Consider the following 21,749-nt stretch of genomic DNA (forward strand, 5'->3'; position numbering starts at 1 on the left):
ATGTAAGAATGCATTACTGCAGCACACACTGTGACAGGATCCATGTAAGGATGCATTACTGCAGCACACACTGTGACAGGATCCATGTAAGGATGCATTACTGCAGCACACACACTGTGACATGATCCATGTAAGGATGCATTACTGCAACACACACACTGTGACATGATCCATGTAAGGATGCATTTCTGCAGCACACACTGTGACATAATCCATGTAAGGATACATTACTGCAGCACACACACACTGTGACAGGATCCATGTAAGGATGCATTACTGCAGCGCACACACTGTGACAGGATCCATTTAAGGATGCATTACTGCAGCACACACCCACTGTGACAGGATCCATGGAAGGATGCATTACTGCAGCACACACACTGTGACAGGATCCATGTAAGGATACATTACTGCAGCACAAACTGTGACAGGATCCATGTAAGGATGCATTACTGCAGCACACACACTGGGACAGGATCCATGTAAGGATGCATTACTGCTGCACTCACACTGTGACAGGATCCATGTAAGGATGCATTACTGCAGCACACACACTGGGACAGGATCCATGTAAGGATGCATTACTGCAGCACACACACTGGGACAGGATCCATGTAAGGATGCATTACTGCAGCACTCACACTGTGACAGGATCCATGTAAGGATGCATTACTGCAGGACACACGCTGTGACAGGATCCATGGAAGGATGCATTACTGCAGCACACACACTGTGACAGGATCCATGTAAGGATACATTACTGCAGCACTCACACTGTGACAGGATCCATGTAAGGATGCATTACTGCAGCACACACACTGGGACAGGATCCATGTAAGGATGCATTACTGCTGCACTCACACTGTGACAGGATCCATGTAAGGATGCATTACTGCAGCACACACACTGGGACAGGATCCATGTAAGGATGCATTACTGCAGCACATACACTGGTACAGGATCCATGTAAGGATGCATTACTGCAGCACTCACACTGTGACAGGATCCATGTAAGGATGCATTACTGCAGGACTCACGCTGTGACAGGATCCATGTAAGGATGCATTACTGCAGCACACACACTGTGACAGGATCCATGTAAGGATGCATTACTGCAGCACACACTGTGACAGTATCCATGTAAGGATGCATTACTGCAGCACACACTGTGACAGTATCCATGTAAGGATGCATTACTGCAGCACTCACTGTGACAGGATCCATGTAAGGATGCATTACTGCAGCACACACGGTGACAGAATCCCTGTAAGGATGCATTACTGCAGCACACACACTGTGGCAGGATCCATGTAAGGATGCATTACTGCAGCACACACTGTGACAGGATCCTTGTAAGGATGCATTACTGCAGCACACACTGCGACAGGATCCTTGTAAGGATGCATTACTGCAGCACACACTGTGACAGGATCCATGTAAGGATGCATTACTGTAGCACACACACTGTGACAGGATCCATGTAAGGATGCATTACTGCAGCACACACTGTGACAGGATCCATGTAAGGATACATTACTGCAGCACACACACTGTGACAGGATCCATGTAAGGATGCATTACTGCAGCACACACTGTGACAGGATCCATGTAAGGATGCATTACTGCAGCACACAGTGTGACAGGATCCATGTAAGGATGCATTACTGCAGCACACACACTGTGACAGGATCCATGTAAGGATGCATTACTGCAGCGCACACACTGTGGAAGGATTCATGTAAGGATGCATTACTGCAGCACACACACACTGTGACAGGATCCATGTAAGGATGCATTACTGCAGCACACACTGTGACAGGATCCATGTAAGGATGCATTACTGCAGCACACAGTGTGACAGGATCCATGTAAGGATGCATTACTGCAGCACACACACTGTGACAGGATACATGTAAGGATGCATTACTGCAGCACACAGTGTGACAGGATCCATGTAAAGATGCATTACTGCAGCACACACGATGACAGGATCCATGTAAGGATGCATTACTGCAGCACACACTGTGACAGGATCCATGTAAGGATGCATTACTGCAGCACACACACTGTGACAGGATCCATGTAAGGATGCATTACTGCAGCACACACTGTGACAGGATCCATGTAAGGATGCATTACTGCAGCACACACTGTGACAGGATCCATGTAAGGATACATTACTGCAGCACACACTGTGACAGGATCCATGTAAGGATGCATTACTGCAGCACACACACTGTGACATGATCCATGTAAGAATGCATTACTGCAGCACACACTGTGACAGGATCCATGTAAGGATGCATTACTGCAGCACACACTGTGACAGGATCCATGTAAGGATACATTACTGCAGCACACACTGTGACAGGATCCATGTAAGGATGCATTACTGCAGCACACACACTGTGACATGATCCATGTAAGAATGCATTACTGCAGCACACACTGTGACAGGATCCATGTAAGGATGCATTACTGCAGCACACACTGTGACAGGATCCATGTAAGGATGCATTACTGCAGCACACACACTGTGACATGATCCATGTAAGGATGCATTACTGCAACACACACACTGTGACATGATCCATGTAAGGATGCATTTCTGCAGCACACACTGTGACATAATCCATGTAAGGATACATTACTGCAGCACACACACACTGTGACAGGATCCATGTAAGGATGCATTACTGCAGCGCACACACTGTGACAGGATCCATTTAAGGATGCATTACTGCAGCACACACCCACTGTGACAGGATCCATGGAAGGATGCATTACTGCAGCACACACACTGTGACAGGATCCATGTAAGGATACATTACTGCAGCACAAACTGTGACAGGATCCATGTAAGGATGCATTACTGCAGCACACACACTGGGACAGGATCCATGTAAGGATGCATTACTGCTGCACTCACACTGTGACAGGATCCATGTAAGGATGCATTACTGCAGCACACACACTGGGACAGGATCCATGTAAGGATGCATTACTGCAGCACACACACTGGGACAGGATCCATGTAAGGATGCATTACTGCAGCACTCACACTGTGACAGGATCCATGTAAGGATGCATTACTGCAGGACACACGCTGTGACAGGATCCATGGAAGGATGCATTACTGCAGCACACACACTGTGACAGGATCCATGTAAGGATACATTACTGCAGCACTCACACTGTGACAGGATCCATGTAAGGATGCATTACTGCAGCACACACACTGGGACAGGATCCATGTAAGGATGCATTACTGCTGCACTCACACTGTGACAGGATCCATGTAAGGATGCATTACTGCAGCACACACACTGGGACAGGATCCATGTAAGGATGCATTACTGCAGCACATACACTGGTACAGGATCCATGTAAGGATGCATTACTGCAGCACTCACACTGTGACAGGATCCATGTAAGGATGCATTACTGCAGGACTCACGCTGTGACAGGATCCATGTAAGGATGCATTACTGCAGCACACACACTGTGACAGGATCCATGTAAGGATGCATTACTGCAGCACACACTGTGACAGTATCCATGTAAGGATGCATTACTGCAGCACACACTGTGACAGTATCCATGTAAGGATGCATTACTGCAGCACTCACTGTGACAGGATCCATGTAAGGATGCATTACTGCAGCACACACGGTGACAGAATCCCTGTAAGGATGCATTACTGCAGCACACACACTGTGGCAGGATCCATGTAAGGATGCATTACTGCAGCACACACTGTGACAGGATCCTTGTAAGGATGCATTACTGCAGCACACACTGCGACAGGATCCTTGTAAGGATGCATTACTGCAGCACACACTGTGACAGGATCCATGTAAGGATGCATTACTGTAGCACACACACTGTGACAGGATCCATGTAAGGATGCATTACTGCAGCACACACTGTGACAGGATCCATGTAAGGATACATTACTGCAGCACACACACTGTGACAGGATCCATGTAAGGATGCATTACTGCAGCACACACTGTGACAGGATCCATGTAAGGATGCATTACTGCAGCACACAGTGTGACAGGATCCATGTAAGGATGCATTACTGCAGCACACACACTGTGACAGGATCCATGTAAGGATGCATTACTGCAGCGCACACACTGTGGAAGGATTCATGTAAGGATGCATTACTGCAGCACACACACACTGTGACAGGATCCATGTAAGGATGCATTACTGCAGCACACACTGTGACAGGATCCATGTAAGGATGCATTACTGCAGCACACAGTGTGACAGGATCCATGTAAGGATGCATTACTGCAGCACACACACTGTGACAGGATACATGTAAGGATGCATTACTGCAGCACACAGTGTGACAGGATCCATGTAAAGATGCATTACTGCAGCACACACGATGACAGGATCCATGTAAGGATGCATTACTGCAGCACACAATGTGACAGGATCCATGTAAGGATGCATTACTGCAGCACACACACTGTGATAGGATCCATGTAAGGATGCATTACTGCAGCACACACACTGTGACATGATCCATGTAAGGATGCATTACTGCAGCACACACACTGTGACAGGATCCATGTTAGGATTCATTACTGCAGCACACACTGTGACAGGATCCATGTAAGGATGCATTACTGCAGCACACACACTGTGACATGGTCCATGTAAGGATACATTACTGCAGCACACACACAGTGTGACAGGATCCATGTAAGGATGCATTACTGCAGCACACACTGTGACAGGATCCATGTAAGGATGCATTACTGCAGCACACACGCTGTGACAGGATCTATGGAAGGATACATTACTGCAGAGCACACTGTGACAGGACCCATGTAAGGATGCATTACTGCAGCACACACTGTGATAGGATCCATGTAAGGATGCATTACTGCAGCACACACACAGTGACAGGATCCATGTAAGGATGCATTACTGCAGCACACACACAGTGACAGGATCCATGTAAAGATGTATTACTGCAGCGCACACTGACAGGATACATGTAAGGATACATTACTGCAGCACACAGTGTGACAGGATCCATGTAAGGATGCATTACTGCAGCACACAGTGTGACAGGATCCATGTAAGGATGCATTACTGCAGCACACACTGTGACAGGATCCATGTAAGGATGCATTACTGCAGCACACGCTGTGACAGGATCCATGTAAGGATGCATTACTGCAGCACACACACTGTGACAGGATCCATGTAAGGATGCATTACTGCAGCACACACTGTGACAGGATCCATGTAAGGATGCATTACTGCAGCACACACACTGTGACAGGATCCATGTAAGGATGCATTACTGCAGCACACACACTGTGACAGGACCCATGTAATGATGCATTACTGCAGCACACACTGTGACAGGATCCATGTAAGGATGCATTACTGCAGCACACACTGTGACAGGATCCATCAAAAATATTTTCAAATTAATTTTAGTTGTATTGTATTGTATTGTATGTCTTTATTTATATAACGCCATTAAAGTACATAGCGCTTCACAGTAGTAATACATGTGGTAATCAAATAAATAACAGATAATATAAATAACAGATCATGGGAATAAGTGCTTTAGACATAAAAGTAACATTAAGGAAGAGGAGTCCCTGCCCCGAGGAGCTTACAGTCTAATTGGTAGGTAGGGAGAACGTACAGAGACAGTAGGAGGGAGTTCTGGTAAGTGCGTCTGCAGGGGGCCAAGCTTTATGTATCATGTGTTCAGAATATCCACAGTGCTATTCATATGCTTCTTTAAGCAGGTGTGTCTTAAGGTGGGTATTAAAGGTGGATAGAGAGGGTGCTAGTCGGGTACTGAGGGGAAGGGCATTCCAGAGGTGGGGGGCAGTCAGTGAAAAAGGTTTAAGGCGGGAGAGGGCTTTAGATACAAAGGGGGTAGTAAGAAGACATCCTTGAGAAGAACGCAAGAGTCTGGATGGTGCATAACGAGAAATTAGGAGTGAGATGTAAGGAGGGGCAGAAGAGTGTAAAGCTTTAAAAGTGAGGAGAAGAATGGAGTGTGAGATGCGGGATTTGATCGGAAGCCAGGAGAGGGATTTCATGAGGGGAGATGCTGAGACAGATCTAGGAAAGAGTAGAGTGATTCTGGCAGCAGCATTTAGGATAGATTGTAGGGGAGACAGTTGAGAGGCAGGAAGGCCGGACAGCAGGAGGTTACAGTAATTAAGACGGGAGAGAATAAGGGCCTGAGTCAGAGTTTTAGCAGTCGAGCAACAGAGGAAAGGGCATATCTTAGTTATATTGAGGAGGAAAATGCGACAGGTTTTAGAAATGTTTTGAATGTGAGGGGCGAATGTGAGAGAGGAGTCGAGTGTGACCCCTAGGCAGCATGCTTGGGCTACTGGGTGAATGAACGTAGTTCCAACAGTAATGTGGAAGGAGGTAGTAGGGCCAGGTTTGGGAGGAAGTATGAGGAGCTCTGTTTTAGCCATGTTGAGTTTAAGGCGGCGGAGGGCCATCCAGGATGATATAGCAGAGAGACATTCAGAAACTTTGGTTTGTACAGCAGGTTTAAGGTCGGGTGTTGAAAAGTATATTTGTGTGTCGTCAGCATAGAGGTGATAATTAAACCCAAAAGATGTTATTAGGTCACCTAGAGAGAGTGTATACAGAGAAAAGAGAAGGGGTCCCAGGACAGAGCCCTGGGGTACCCCCACAGAGAGATCAATAGAGGAGGAGGAGGTGTTAGCAGAAGAGACACTGAAAGTACGATGGGAGAGGTAGGATGAGATCCAGGATAGAGCTTTGTTCCGAATGCCAAGAGTATGGGGAATGTGAAGGAGAAGAGGGTGGTCCACGGTGTCAAATGCTGCAGAGAGGTCGAGTAATATGAGCAGAGTGTAATGACCTCTGTCTTTGGCAGCATGGAGGTCGTCAGTTATTTTAGTGAGGGCTGTTAATATGTTAGTTAAATATATGTTCTCTGTTTCTCTGTCCCAGGTTCCAGTGAAGTTAAGGATTACAACCTGCCCCGGGAGTGCATCATAAGCTTCTTCCACTCACACAAGTGCTTTGTGTTTGACCGGCCGGCCTTTAATAAGACAAAGCTCCAGCACCTGGAGGAGGTGCCGGAGTCTGAGCTGGAGGAGGAGTTTGTGAAACAGACTCAGAGGTTCTGTACTTACATGTTCAAGGATGGCCGAGTGAAAACGCTCGCAGGCGGACACCTGATCAGTGGGAAACGTGAGTGCAAAGAGGCAATGTACATTATAGAAAACCATTCTCCTTTCTTCAAGCAAGAATTCCTTGTTTAACCCTTTCCTGTTCCTGTGAGACATTGCAGTGTAAATTATAATTTCAGTATTAATAATTTTTGAGAGTTAAAGTAAAAGAAAAAGGCCAGTTTATCAACTTGAGCTTCTTCTGCCTATAGTTCACAGATTTCAACAATATTATGTCCTTGTAATGTACTGCAGACCTGTGAGTATGTGACTTACGTACATACGGGACAAGGGTGAATATAAAGCTCTCAAGCTGACCCACTTTATACCTTCTCTAAAGTCCCTCAAATTTACAAAATCTCTCCTCAATCCGTCCCCATATACCACCTGTCACAAACAGCACATAGGTGAGCATGTGACTTAGATATACAACCAGGGTTAATACACACAGCTACTCTATCTAACTCGCCCTTCTCCTCCGCAAGGTACTTTAGATGCGTTTATATTACTAGATTACAATCATAACTAGTGGTCGACAAATCACCAAAAAATCTACTCGCCGAACAAAAAAATCTACTCGCCACCTAGTACCAAACGTGTGCTGCTTGGGCCAATAGGAGCTCGCCACAATGTTAAATCCACTCGCCCGGGGCGTGCAAATGCATAGGTTTGTCGAACACTGATCATAACTATCCACCTCCACCACCCAAGAAATATGCAAAATATATAATTAATACTTTTTATATCTACCAGGGTCTCAGGCCCCTTTTTATTATAGAAAAAACTACAGTATGCACTTAAAACATAGAAATCTGTTATAGCAAACTGTGTCCGAACATGTATATAATCTCTTCAAAGCGTGCACCAGTTCATTCAAAGCCCATCCATTACGTGGCATCCGTAACGTGGCAAATAATGCCGTGCCCGAAACAGTCACTCCAGCTACGGAGCTTCGACAGGGACAATCCGCGTTTGTCTCCCAGACCGAGTATAAGCAGCTATCCATTGTCATAGTGATTAGTATCATAATGCCTGACCCGCAATGGTAACGCAGACAGTGGCGAGACCTGCTGGATAATTTTGTAAGTGCAATTCTTGGTAACACTAAATGTAAGATGTCCTGGAATGATATGATATAAAATCAAAGTGAAATAATTAAACATACTGATTAATGATTACTAGTTCTGAAGCATGACTGTTATTTATCATGCTAATTCAGTCATACAATGTATATACAGATCTGAGGTAACATACATTTGATATAGTAGAGTGTTCTATCATATAGATGTTTAGCCGCGGCCCCCCGCTTGCACCCCCAGTTTGCGCACCGCTGATATAGATGTTTAGTTTTGGTTGAAACACCAAGAGGTACCAGAATTGGAGCTATGATGGTGATAATAGAACATTAGTGGCAATTTGTAACTACTGTTCTGTTTAGTAATTTGTAGTCATTGATGGTTCTTGTTTCATAATGTTTTAATCAGTGAAGTGAAGACCTCATTGATACAAATTGGGCTCCGGTTTTAAGTTTATATATCTATCTACTCTGCTTCTACGTAGAGTAGATTTTGTCAGTATCTCCTCCCCTCATTGTGCCCTTCAAATGATAGATGCCCATAAACAAGAGCGTGCTGATATCACCATTATGATATTGTTTGACATGTTCTAGAACTCTTCTCCATAGTTCCCTTGTTGTTTTACTAAAATCTCCTGTAATGTGTTGCCTGGCAGATCAGGGACAGTGTCACTTATTCCTTATCGCACCATGTGGTAGGTGGATAAGATTAATATTGTATAGCTCACAGTATACATATATTTGTAATGTCGTGGAATTGAAATGTAAAAATAAATACAAAATATTCCCAACCTCACTATACCAAATAATATGGATGTCGTCTATGAAACGGCCATAGTATACCATGCCCACCCCCAGTGGGTTACTAGTCCAAACCTGGCTCTCCTCCCATTAAACCATTAATAGATTAGTATTGCTGGTGACGAACCTGGCACCCATGGCCATTCAACAGATCTGTAAATAAAATTGTTGATCAAATAAAAAATGATTGTGTTCATATAAACCGATCGCAGATATAATATATTGCTGATGAAAAAGACATGGCAAACTCCTTGTTCAAAAGGCGTTTGAGAACTACAAAACCCTTAACATGTGCAATACACGTGTAAAGCGACTGAACATCGTCCGTGGCCCAGAGATAGGTGCTCTTACACGCTATCCCTGATATGGAGCTGATAACGTGCTGGGTAACCGTAGTATGGGATCTGAGAGAGATGATATATGACTGAAGATAACTATCAACATACTGGGATAGGTTTCAGCTCATCGACCCCATCCTGGAGATGATGGGCCTGCCTGACAAGTTTTTCAAACACTTACGGATGTTCCGTGAATGATAAAAAAATTGGCTCTTCCAGAAAGATTGGGAAATAGAAACTTATATTTGACATCAGTAATGATTATAGATGGCCCCATGAGAAATAAATCAAGGAGTATTTGAAACTCTTTATTGGGATTCTTAGAGGGTTTAGTGTAGGATATTAGCAATGTATTTGCTTCACCTATACACATACACCTATCCTGGACTATAATACCCCCTCCCATACCAGCATGTTTAATGATAAGGGTGTCTATTTTTTTGTTATTCATTAAGTGCCGCCTTTTAATCCCGAGATAATTTGTTCATTAATATATGTCTTTCCCTTACATAGTTTTTGAAAATCCTTGAAAACTAATGTGTACAATGTCCTGTATCTACAAAACTGCCCATGGGGAAAAACAAGATTTAGGTCTGAAGGGAGAGGGAATAATTTGACAACCCACTAAATGAAACGCCTATAGAATCATACGTGTAATCAGAAAAACTGTCAGTTAAAGGCAAATGGAAATGACCGACCAAACACGGCAAGATCAATTGGTAATATCCAGCGGATCTTCAAATTCCCTCAAAAGTGAGGTTAAATTACTCTCGTGGGCAGAACAAGAGTAATTTTGGTTCCTCCTTCAAAAACAATAATAACAATAATAGAAAAAAATGATCATGGCTCAGATCTCAGTGTATGTGACAATCTTTTAGGCTTCGGTGCCAGATTTTTGGGTCATTGATTATCATGATCGTGATTGGGAACAGATCTTGTGTTGTCCCTTTCTGTATAAAGGCAAGAAATCGATTTCTGAAGTAAAGTTGGGAGGATTGAAATCCAAAATCTGAGACGTTTGAAAACTCTGAGGGTTCACCGGTCTATTAATATTGCTATTCATACTGTATCCATAAAACCCCTGAGGTCTAGAGTACCTACAGGACCCTGTCCTTATTTGTATTAGGGAAATGGGGATTTCTGGAGATTCCAGGTGTTTATCATGTTGTACAAATAATCATCCTTATCTTTTTCTATCTGGTTATTTTCTTCCGTAACTAATTATTCCTCATAGTCACATACTTCTTTATTAGTGATGTCATCAAGCTGTATAAAACATCAGTATCTTTGTATGTTCTTTAAATATTCCTGAACTGTGTGTGTGCGTGTGTGTGTATCATTGTGTTTTTACTCACTATTAGGGATATTAATGTAGCCCAAATAAAAGTGCTTTTATTTAATATATGTGCTCCCTTCTGTTCCCACTGTTCGTATATCCCAGTTCTGGGGCATCTCGCAGTCACATACGTGGAGGCGATTCGGAGCGGCTCCGTTCCCTGCATGGAGAACGCGGTGCTGGCTTTGGCAGAGATTGAGAATACCGGAGCCATGGAGGACGCATTGTCCAAATATGACACTGAGATGGGCCAACGAGTGGCCAAATTCCCCACAGAGACACAGGGAGAGTTCCTGAACCTGCACAGGGAGTGTGAGGAGGCGGCACTGAAAGTATTTTTAGGACGTTCCTTCAAAGATGAAAATCAAAAGTACCAGCATCAGTTTAAGGTGAGTAACTGAACATCAGCTCTGAAAACTGCTGATCCCCCAAGTGCTCCCCCCACATAACCCTTCTCATAGCAATGATACTGAGGAAAGACCTGCCCAGAGTAATAATACTGAGGTAAGACCTGCCCAGAGTAATAATACTGAGGTAAGACATTCCCAGAGTAATAATACTGAGCTAAGACCTTCCCAGAGTAACAATACTGAGCTATGACCTTCCCATAGCAATAATATTGAGTAAAGACCTTCCCAGATTAATAATACTGAGCAAAGACATTCCCAGAGTAATACTACTGAGCTATGATCTTGGCGTAGTAATAATACTGAGCTAAGTCCTTCCCATAGCAATAATACTGAGCTAAGACATTCCCAGAGAAATAATACTGAGCTAAGACATTCCCATAGCAGTAATACTCAGCAAAGTCCGGCCTTCCTGCCTCTCACCTGTCTCCCCTACAATCTATCCTTAACGCTGCTGCCAGAATCACTCTACTCTTTCCTAGATCTGTCTCAGCATCTCCCCTCATGAAATCCCTCTCCTGGCTTCCGATCAAATCCCGCATCTCACACTCCATTCTTCTCCTCACTTTTAAAGCTTTACACTCTTCTGCCCCTCCTTACATCTCAGCCCTAATTTCTCGTTATGCACCATCCAGACTCTTGCGTTCTTCTCAAGGATGTCTTCTTTCTACCCCCTTTGTATCTAAAGCCCTCTCCCGCCTTAAACCTTTTTCATTGACTGCCCCTCACCTCTGGAATGCCCTTCCCCTCAGTACCCGACTAGCACCCTCTCTATCCACCTTTAAGACCCACCTTAAGACACACTTGCTTAAAGAAGCATATGAATAGGACTGTGGCTATTCTGAACACATGGCACATAAAGCTTGGCCCCCTGCAGATGCACTTACCAGAACTCCCTCCTACTGTCTCTGTACGTTCTCCCTACCTACCAATTAGACTGTAAGCTCCTCGGAGCAGGGACTCCTCTTCCTTAATGTCTAAAGCACTTATTCCCATGATCTGTTATTTATATTATCTGTTATTTATTGGATTACCACATGTATTACTGCTGTGAAGCGCTATGTACATTAATGGCGCTATATAAATAAAGACATACAATACAATACAAAGACATTCCCAGAGAAATAACACTGAGTTAAGAACTTCCCTAAGTAATAATAATGAGCTATGATCTTGGCAGAGTAATAATACTGAGCTAAGACCATCCCATAGAAATAATACTATGCTAAGACCTTTCTATAGTAATAATACTAAGCAAAGACCATCCCATAGCAATAATTCTGAGCTATGATCTTGCCAGAGCAATGATACTGAGCTAAAACTTCCCATAGCAATGATACTGAGCTAATCCCTTCCCATAGCAATAATACTGAGCTGAGCCCTTCCCATAGCAATAATACTGAGCTTAGACGTTCCTATAGCAAGCATACGGAGATAAGACCTTCCCATAGCAATGAAACAGATTTAATACTTTCCCGTAACAATGATACTGAGCTTTGACCTTCCCATAGCAACGATTCTGAGTTAATACTTTCACATGTATGTATGTATATCTTTATTTATATAACACCAACAGTGTACTCAGAGCTTCACAAAGAATACAGTACAGGGAATTATAATAATAAAATAAGCGCAGCAAAGTCAGACAACAGGAAAGGAAATCCCTGCCCCGGAGAGCTTACAATCTAAGTGGTCTGATAGGAGACTTACAGAGACAGCAGGTGAGGGAATAAGGGCAGTAGATGGCAGTGCTTGGCCGCACTGGTGGGTAGGAGCGACTGTGGGTGTCGGACAGAAGCCAGGAGTCCGGGCTGTTGGGATGCTTCTTTTGTGATCTTTTGTGATGTGAGTTTTAAGGTTGGTCGGTATTAAATTAAAAGGGTTAATACCATTAGCACGGGAAGAGGTGGCAGGGAGGCGCGGTGGGAAGAGGTGGCAGGGAGGGAAGAGGTGGCAGGGACTCGCGGTGGGAAGAGGTGGCAGGGAGGAGGGGAGAGAGCAGGTGTGTATATGGCTGGGTGAAGGATTAGGAGAGATAGCCCCAGCAGCAAGGAGGAGCAGAGAGAGAAAGTGGGGGTGAATAGAGGATTTATGGGGGTGCTTTTTATTGAGGGGTGTAGAATTTGTTGGGAAAGAGGTGTGCAAATAGTGGTGCAGTGTGTGTGCACATGTATAGGGGGAGGGGAGGAGAGAGGAAGAGGTGTGGATAGGAGGGTAGTGGGGAAGTTGAAGAGAAGGGAAAACTTTACAAAGGAATGAGGAAACAGCAAATAGGGAGGACAAAGTGAGAGGCAGGGAGAGAGGTAGGAGGAGAGAGTTCCCAGGTATTGGAGGGTAGGAAGAGTAGGAGTTGATAGAGAAGGTGTATAAATCAGGCCTGGGAGGGCAGTGTAGCCACTTAGCTTACACACACATACAAATGCAGCGGCCGTTATTCGAACAAATCTCGAAATGGAATTTCGATATATGACCGTGATCCTCACCGTTTAGCCGCGGAAGACTAAAGGCGCCTCGGATTAAAACAGCAGGGGTGATTATTTCCGGGTCTGCCTGTCAGTAATAGACGCGCGATCGCGGGGGTTTTATTAAAATGCTAACATTACAGTAATGTAGCAGGGGGTCTCCGTAGCTGAACAACGTTGATTTCAGCCCCGGGGACCCCCTACTTCCCAAGTTACAGGCCCCAGTATGGGGTGCTGGTATCCCCATGTTAAAATACATGTGGGATGTAAACAAAGCAACTGCAACTGACCATCTCGGGTCCACCACACGGCGTGACGCGAGATGTACTCAGGTAACTGTACGAATAACGGCCGCTGCATCTGTAGTAAAAATACGGAGAAAGTCAGAGCATTTAGAACGCCAAGTTCTCACAGTGGCAAGATGTTGTTGTTGTTGAAGTGCAGATTCCAGTTCTTCTTATAGTATTCACCTCCAATTCTAACTCCAATATTAACTCCACAGAGACTTCATGTGTGACACTTGGCTTACACACACAGAGTAATGATACTGATTTAATACTTACATGTAAAAAATATACTGATTTAAGAGACCTTCCCATAGCAATGGTACCAGGCTCAAACCTTTATAGAGCAATTATAAGGTTAGGTCATTAACACAGTAGAGATAATCTGAATCATTCAAATAGAAATAACACTGCCCAGGCTCCTTCTCAGCACTAGCACTGCCCTGAGTCCTTCTCAGCACTAACACTGCCCTGAGTCCTTCTCAGCACTAACACTGCCCTGAGTCCTTCTCAGCACTAACATTGCCCTGAGTCCTTCTCAACACTAACACTGCCCTGACTCCTTCCCAGCACTAACACTGCCCTGACTCCTTCTCAGCACTAACACTGCCCTGATTCCTTCTCAGCACTAACATTGCCCTGAGTCCTTCTCAGCAATAACACTGCCCTGAGAACTTCTCAGCACTAACACTGCCCGAGTCCTTCTCAGCACTAACATTGCCCCGAGTCCTTCTCAGCACTAACTCTGCCCTGAGTCCTTCTCAGCGCTAACACTGCCCGGGGTCCTTCTCAGCACTAACACTGCCCTGAGTCCTTCTCAGCACTAACTCTGCCCTGAGTCCTTCTCAGCGCTAACACTGCCCGGGGTCCTTCTCAGCACTAACACTGCCCTGAGACCTTCTCAGCACTAACTTTGCCCCGAGTCCTTCTCAGCACTAATACTGCCCTGAGTCCTTCTCAGCGCTAACACTGCCCGGGGTCCTTCTCAGCACTAACACTGCCCTGAGACCTTCTCAGCACTAACATTGCCCTGAGTCCTTCTCAGCACTAACACTGCCCTGAGTCCTTCTCAGCACTAACATTGCCCTGAGTCCTTCTCAACACTAACACTGCCTTGACTCCTTCCCAGCACTAACACTGCCTTGAGTCCTTCCCAGCACTAACACTGCCCTGACTCCTTCTCAGCACTAACACTGCCCTGATTCCTTCTCAGCACTAACATTGCCCTGAGTCCTTCTCAGCAATAACACTGCCCTGAGAACTTCTCAGCACTAACACTGCCCGAGTCCTTCTCAGCACTAACATTGCCCCGAGTCCTTCTCAGCACTAACTCTGCCCTGAGTCCTTCTCAGCGCTAACACTGCCCGGGGTCCTTCTCAGCACTAACACTGCCCTGAGACCTTCTCAGCACTAACATTGCCCTGAGTCCTTCTCAGCACTAACACTGCCCTGAGTCTTTCTCAGCACTAACATTGCCCTGAGTCCTTCTCAGCACTAACATTGCCCTGAGTCCTTCTCAGCACTAACACGGCCCTGAGTCCTTGTCAGCACTAACACTGCCCTGAGTCCTTCTCAGCACTAACACTGCCCCGAGTCCTTCTCAGCACTAACACTGCCCCGAGTCCTCCTCAGCACTAACACTGCCCCGAGTCCTTCTCAGCGCTAACACTGCCCCAAGTCCTTCTCAGCACTAACACTGCCCTGACTCCTTCTCTGCACTGACACTGCCCTGAGTCCTTCTCAGCACTAACACTGCCCTGTGTCCTTCTCAGCACCAACACTGCCCTGAGTCCTTCTCAGCACTAACACTGCCCTGACTCCTTCTCTGCACTGACACTGCCCTGAGTCCTTCTCAGCACTAACACTGCCCTGTGTCCTTCTCAGCACCAACACTGCCCTGAGTCCTTCTCAGCACTAACACTGCCCTGAGTTCTTCTCAGCACTAACACTGCCCTGAGTCCTTCTCAGCACTAACACTGCCCCGAGTCCTCCTCAGCACTAACACTGCCCCGAGTCCTTCTCAGCGCTAACACTGCCCCAAGTCCTTCTCAGCACTAACACTGCCCTGACTCCTTCTCTGCACTGACTCTGCCCTGAGTCCTTCTCAGCACTAACACTGCCCTGGCTCCTTCTCAGCACTAACACTGCCCTGATTCCTTCTCAGCACTAACACTGCCCTGAGTTCTTCTCAGCACTAACACTGCCCTGAGTCCTTCTCAGCACTAACACTGCCCCGAGTCCTTCTCAGCACTAACTTTGCCCTGAGTCATTCTCAGCACTAACACTGCCCCGAGTCCTTCTCAGCACTAACACTGCCCTGAGTCCTTCTCAGCACTAACACTGCCCTGAGTCCTTCTCAGCACTAACACTGCCCTGAGACCTTCTCAGCACTAGCACTGCCCTGTGTCCTTCTCAGCACTAGCACTGCCCTGAGTCCTTCTCAGCACTAACACTGCCCTGAGTCCTTCTCAGCACTAGCACTGCCCTGAGTCCTTCTCAGCACTAACACTGCCCTGAGTCCTTCTCAGCACTAACACTGCCCTGAGTCCTTCTCAGCACTAACACTGCCCTGAGTCCTTCTCAGCACTAACACTGCCCTGTGTCCTTCTCAGCACTAACACTGCCCTGAGTCCTTCTCAGCACTGACACTGCCCTGTGTCCTTCTCAGCACTAACACTGCCCTGTGTCCTTCTCAGCACTAACACTGCCCTGAGTCCTTCTCAGCACTAACACTGCCCTGGGTCCTTCTCAGCACTAATACTGCCCTGAGTCCTTCTCAGCACTAACACTGCCCTGTGTCCTTCTCAGCACTAACACTGCCCTGAGTCCTTCTCAGCACTAACACTGCCCTGAGTCCTTCTCAGCACTAACACTGCCCTGAGAACTTCTCAGCACTAACACTGCCCTGACTCCTTCTCAGCACTAACACTGCCCTGATTCCTTCTCAGCACTAACACTGCCCTGAGACCTTCTCAGCACTAACACTGCCCTGAGTCCTTCTCAGCACTAACACTGCCCTGAGTCCTTCTCAGCACTAACACTGCCCTGAGTCCTTCTCAGCACTAACACTGCCCTGGGTCCTTCTCAGCACTAACACTGCCCTGAGTCCTTCTCAGCACTAACACTGCCCTGAGTCCTTCTCAGCACTAACACTGCCCTGACTCCTTCTCAGCGCTAACTCTGCCCGGTGTCCTTCTCAGCACTAACATTGCCCTGAGACCTTCTCAGCACTGCGTTGAGCTCCTCCTGTTATTTTAGTAATTACTTGAGTTTTCTATGTGAACAGAAACTACTAGACAAGAAAATGAAGGACTTTTCCCAACGTAACGAGGAGGTGTCAGCGGATCTATGCAGAGCTCTGATCCAGAAGCTGAGCGTCACTCTGGAGAAAGGATTATCACAGGGAAAATATTCCAGACCTTGAGGACACAAACACTTCCTAAAGGAGAAACTCAAACTGTTGGAGGCTTATAACACGAAGCCCGGAAAGGGGATAAAGGTGAGATTTTATTTTATAATGTATCTATAAAATATATATATTTTTAAACTTATATTTTTATTAGTTTTTACAGATTGATATGGGGGGGGGGGGATACAAAAATAAAAAGAATGGGGGGAACAACCATTTTGTATCAAACTTCTTACCAACAACAACAATCACATTACAAATCATACACCGTTTGGTAAACACCATATTTTGTATTGTATTGTATGTCTTTATTTATATAGCGCCATAAATGTATATAGCGCTTCAAAGTAGTAATACATATCATATAAATAACAAATGATATAAATAACAGGTCATGGGAATAAGTGCTTCAGACATAAAAGTAACATTAAGGAAGAGGAGTCCCTGCCCCGAGGAGCTTACAATCTAATTGGTAGGTAGAGAGAACGTACAGAGACAGTAAGAGGGAATTCTAGTAAGTGCGTCTGCAGGGGGCCAAGCTTTATGTATCATGTGTCCAGGATTATCCAGTGCTATTCATATGCTTCTTTAAGCAGATGTGTCTTAAGGTGGGTCTTAAAGGTGGATAGAGAGGTTGCTAGTCGGGTATTAAGGGGAAGGGCATTCCAGAGGTGCGGGGCAGAAAGTGAGAAAGGTTTAAGACGGGAGAGAGCTTTAGATACAAAGGGGGTACAAAGAAGATATTCTTGAGAAGAACACAAGAGTCGGGATGGTGCATAGCGAGAAATTTGGGCTGAGATGTAAGAAGGGGCAGAAGAATGTAAAGCTTTAAAAGTGAGGAGGAGAATTGAGTGTGAGATATGGGATTTGATCGGAGGCCAGGAGAGGGATTTCAGGAGGGGAGATGCTGAGACAGATCTAGGAAAGAGTAGAGTGATTCTGACAGCAGCGTTTAGGATAGATTGTAGGGGAGACCGGTGAGAGGCAGGAAGGCCGGACAGCAGGAGGTTGCAGTAATCGAGACGTGAGAGAATGAGGTCCCGAGTCAGAGTTTTAGCAGTCGAGTAACAGGAAAGAGCGTATCTTTGTTATATTGCGGAGGAAAAAGCGACAAGTTTTAGAAACGTTTTGAATATGAGAGGAGAATGTGAGAGAGGAATCAAGTGTAACCCCTAGGCAGCGTGCTTGGGCTACTGGGTGAATGATCGTATTTCCAATAGTAATGTGGAAGGAGGTAGTAGGGCCAGGTTTGGAAGGAAGTATAAGGAGCTCTGTTTTTCCCATGTTAAGTTTCTGTCGGCGGATGGCCATCCAGGATGATATTCCAGAGAGGCATTCAGAAACTTTGGTCTGTATAGCAGGTGTAAGGTCAGGGGTTGAAAGGTAAATTTGTGTGTCGTCAGCATAGAGGTGATATTTAAACCTAAAAGATGTGATTAGGTCACTTAGAGAGAGTGTGTAAAGAGAAAAGTGAAGGGGTCCCAGGACAGAGCCCTGGGGTACCCCCACAGAGAGATATATATACAGCAGAGGAGGAGGAGGTGTTAGCAAAAGAGACACTGAAAGTACGATGGGAGAGGTAAGAGGAGATCCAGGATAGAGCTTTATTCTGACTACCAAGAGTATGCAGAATGTGAAGGAGAAGAGGGTGGTCCACAGTGTCGAATGCTGCAGAGAGGTCGAGTAATATGAGCAGAGTGTAATGACCTCTGTCTTTGGCAGCATGGAGGTCGTCAGTTATTTTAGTGAGGGCTGTTTCAGTAGAGTGAGCAGTGCGGAAGCCAGATTGTAGAGGGTCTAGAAGAGAATAGATGTTGAGAAAGTGTAGCAATCGAGAGAATACAAGACGTTCAAGGAGTTTGGAGGCAAAAGGCAGGAGGGAGACAGGTCGATAGTTAGAAGGACAGGTAGGTTCAAGCTTGCTGTTTTTGAGTAATGGTATAACGGTTGCATGCTTGAAGGAGGATGGAAAGGTACCAGAGTAGAGGGAAGAGTTAAAGATCTTTGTGAGCATAGGGATTGTAGAAGGAGCAAGAGGTTTTAGGAGATGGGAGGGAATGGGATCAAGAGGGCAAGTGGTAGAGGTAGAGGAGGAGATCAGCAGTGACACATCCTCCCCCGAGATAGCAGAAAAATAGTCAAGAAAGGCATGAGAAGAGTTGGGAAGCAGTGTGGGATGGGAGGAGGCAACAGATGGGATGTTCTGATGTATGTGTAATGGTGTTTCCTGGGCCCTTCTGATCCTGACCCCCATATGTAAGAAACCACCCCAATTACATGTCAGTGTATTGTGGTGCACCTGCTGGCTTACAGGACTCCTGAGTCTCCCATTGGTTGTTAGTGGGGATATCACCATGAAAGGCGTCTGGAGGTAGTGTTCTGAGTCCTACTCACATTCGGTAAAGCTCCTCCACCCCATCACGATCCCTGTGGCGGCAGGGAGGAGTCTCTGATGGGGAACTCCTCGGTGCACCTTCCTGAGGAATAACTCCAAACCCACACAGGAAGGATCTCTTGAACAAGGGCATCTTTAATGACATCTCCATTGGCAGACTGCCCATCATAGCGGTCGACACTAGCCGCACATTCTGTGAAGGTACTCCATGCAGAAGGTTCCTTCTCTCTCTTAATTGAGTTGCTCTTCCACCTCTCCCCTAAGGGAGATCACCATCTGTGCCAGGTCCCTGGACACAGTGTGTAGACTCTGACCAGCAGAACTGAACCTTGAACTGCACACTTCTTAGAACTAGATCTGAACTCAACAGTGGAACAGACAGACAGACAGACAGACTAACTTTAGGCTGTGCTGTGTATAATAGAATAAGGGGAACGAACCCCGTAATGTCCGGTGCTCTAAAACGCAGTGTATGTGACTGTGTGTGGGTTAATTGCAACCTCAGATAAGCATGTGGATGGAATATGGACAATCCTACTGCAGCTAATATGATAAGTAACAGTTCATGTCATAAAGAAGGAATGGGGAGACAGACTAATGACCTGGGTGGGGGGCCAGTTGTGCAGGGCATAGTATAGAGACAGGATAAGAAGCCGTGCAAGCCCCTCTCCTGTACTCACGGAACAACTAAAGCCTGCTGCCCTAACCCGACCTGGTATCTTCACTGCTCCTTCGTAGGCTTGCTGGTCCCAGCTCTGCATACGCTGCGCTTGGATGTGACGTCACTGCAATAACTGAACAGCTTACTCCAGGACGGACTCCAAACGTGCCTTGCGTACTGGCGCTCTTTGCAACCTCAGGGGGGCGGCACCATGACTTCAGCTTCTAATGCAGATAGGATTGTCTGCGTGCTCCGGCCAAAAGATATGTAGTAAAAAACGATGAGTTTGTAGGCGGTCACTCTGTAGTCCCAGGACGGGACGAAATGCGTCAGAGGTCTCTCTGTGATGTCCAGCACCTTTGTTTAATAAAGCTGATTTTACCTTCATTTTTGGCTGAGTTCCTATCTATGCAGTGACCGCCTACAAACTCATCGTTTTTTGTGCTGTGTATTATATAGACTCTAGAAAAGACCCACCTCTTGTGTCACTAACAGTGGACTCAAAACATACTGTCACTTCCTTTGCTACATATGACACATCACCAGGGTTTGAGGGCAAACCTCCATAATAAGTACTGGCAACCCTGCCTGCTTACCAGGATTACTGCCAGCATGAGGGAGATCTGTACACCAATTTTACACATGGCTACATATGGATTACACCTTTTCCTTAAAAAAGTCAGCAAAGTCCAGAGGTGAGATGGAGGAAGAAGAGGAGGCAGCTGAGGGTGTTCTGAGTAGAGAGTCAAAGACAGAAAAGAGTCGGCGTGGGTTAGACTTGTGTGTGTTGATTAGTGATGAAAAGTAGGTTTGTTTAGCCTGAGAGAGGGCAGAGTTGAAACAGGATAGCATAAATTTGTAGTGAATGAAGTCTGCGAGCGTATGAGATTTCCTACAGAGGCGTTCAGAGGAACGAGTGGAGGAACGCAGCATGCGTGTGTGGGAGTTTAGCCAGGGTCTGGGGTTAGAAGGGCGAGGACGGCAGAGAGAAAGCGGGGCATGAAGATCAAGAGAGGAAGATAAAGCAGAGTTGTAGTTTCTGACCAGGCTGTCAGGGTCTGAAGCAGAACTGAGAGAGGAGAGGGAGGAGCATAAAGTGGAATCAAGAGCTGGTAGGTTAATAGAGCGCAGGTTTCTGCAAAAACGAGGGCGAGATGGAGATGGAGAGAAGCGAGAGAGAGAAAATGAGATGAGGTGATGGTCAGAGAGAGGAAAAGGGGAAATGGAGAAATCGGAGAGAGAGAAGTTTTTAGTGAAAACCAGGTCTAGGTATTGTCCATCCTTGTGAGTGCTGGCTTCAGTCCACTGTTGAAGGCCAAAAGAAGAGGTTAGAGAGAGAAAGCAGGAATGTGGCAGTTGAAGTCCCCAAG

General features: G+C 45.9%; 1 protein-coding gene across 1 annotated transcript in view; it reads left to right on the forward strand.

The window, feature by feature from the left end:
• Window positions 1-19,902, forward strand: part of LOC142498182 (guanylate-binding protein 1-like) — a 42,393-nt gene extending 22,491 nt beyond the window's left edge. Inside the window, 4 exon segments of the mRNA XM_075606694.1 lie at window positions 6,991-7,233; window positions 10,867-11,150; window positions 17,201-17,413; window positions 19,876-19,902. Coding sequence (XP_075462809.1) covers window positions 6,991-7,233; window positions 10,867-11,150; window positions 17,201-17,413; window positions 19,876-19,902 — 767 coding nt within the window.
• The last annotated feature ends 1,847 nt before the right edge of the window (window positions 19,903-21,749 follow it).

The sequence above is a fragment of the Ascaphus truei genome, chromosome 6 (assembly GCF_040206685.1).
Source record: "Ascaphus truei isolate aAscTru1 chromosome 6, aAscTru1.hap1, whole genome shotgun sequence".
Taxonomy (NCBI): Eukaryota; Metazoa; Chordata; class Amphibia; order Anura; family Ascaphidae; genus Ascaphus; species Ascaphus truei.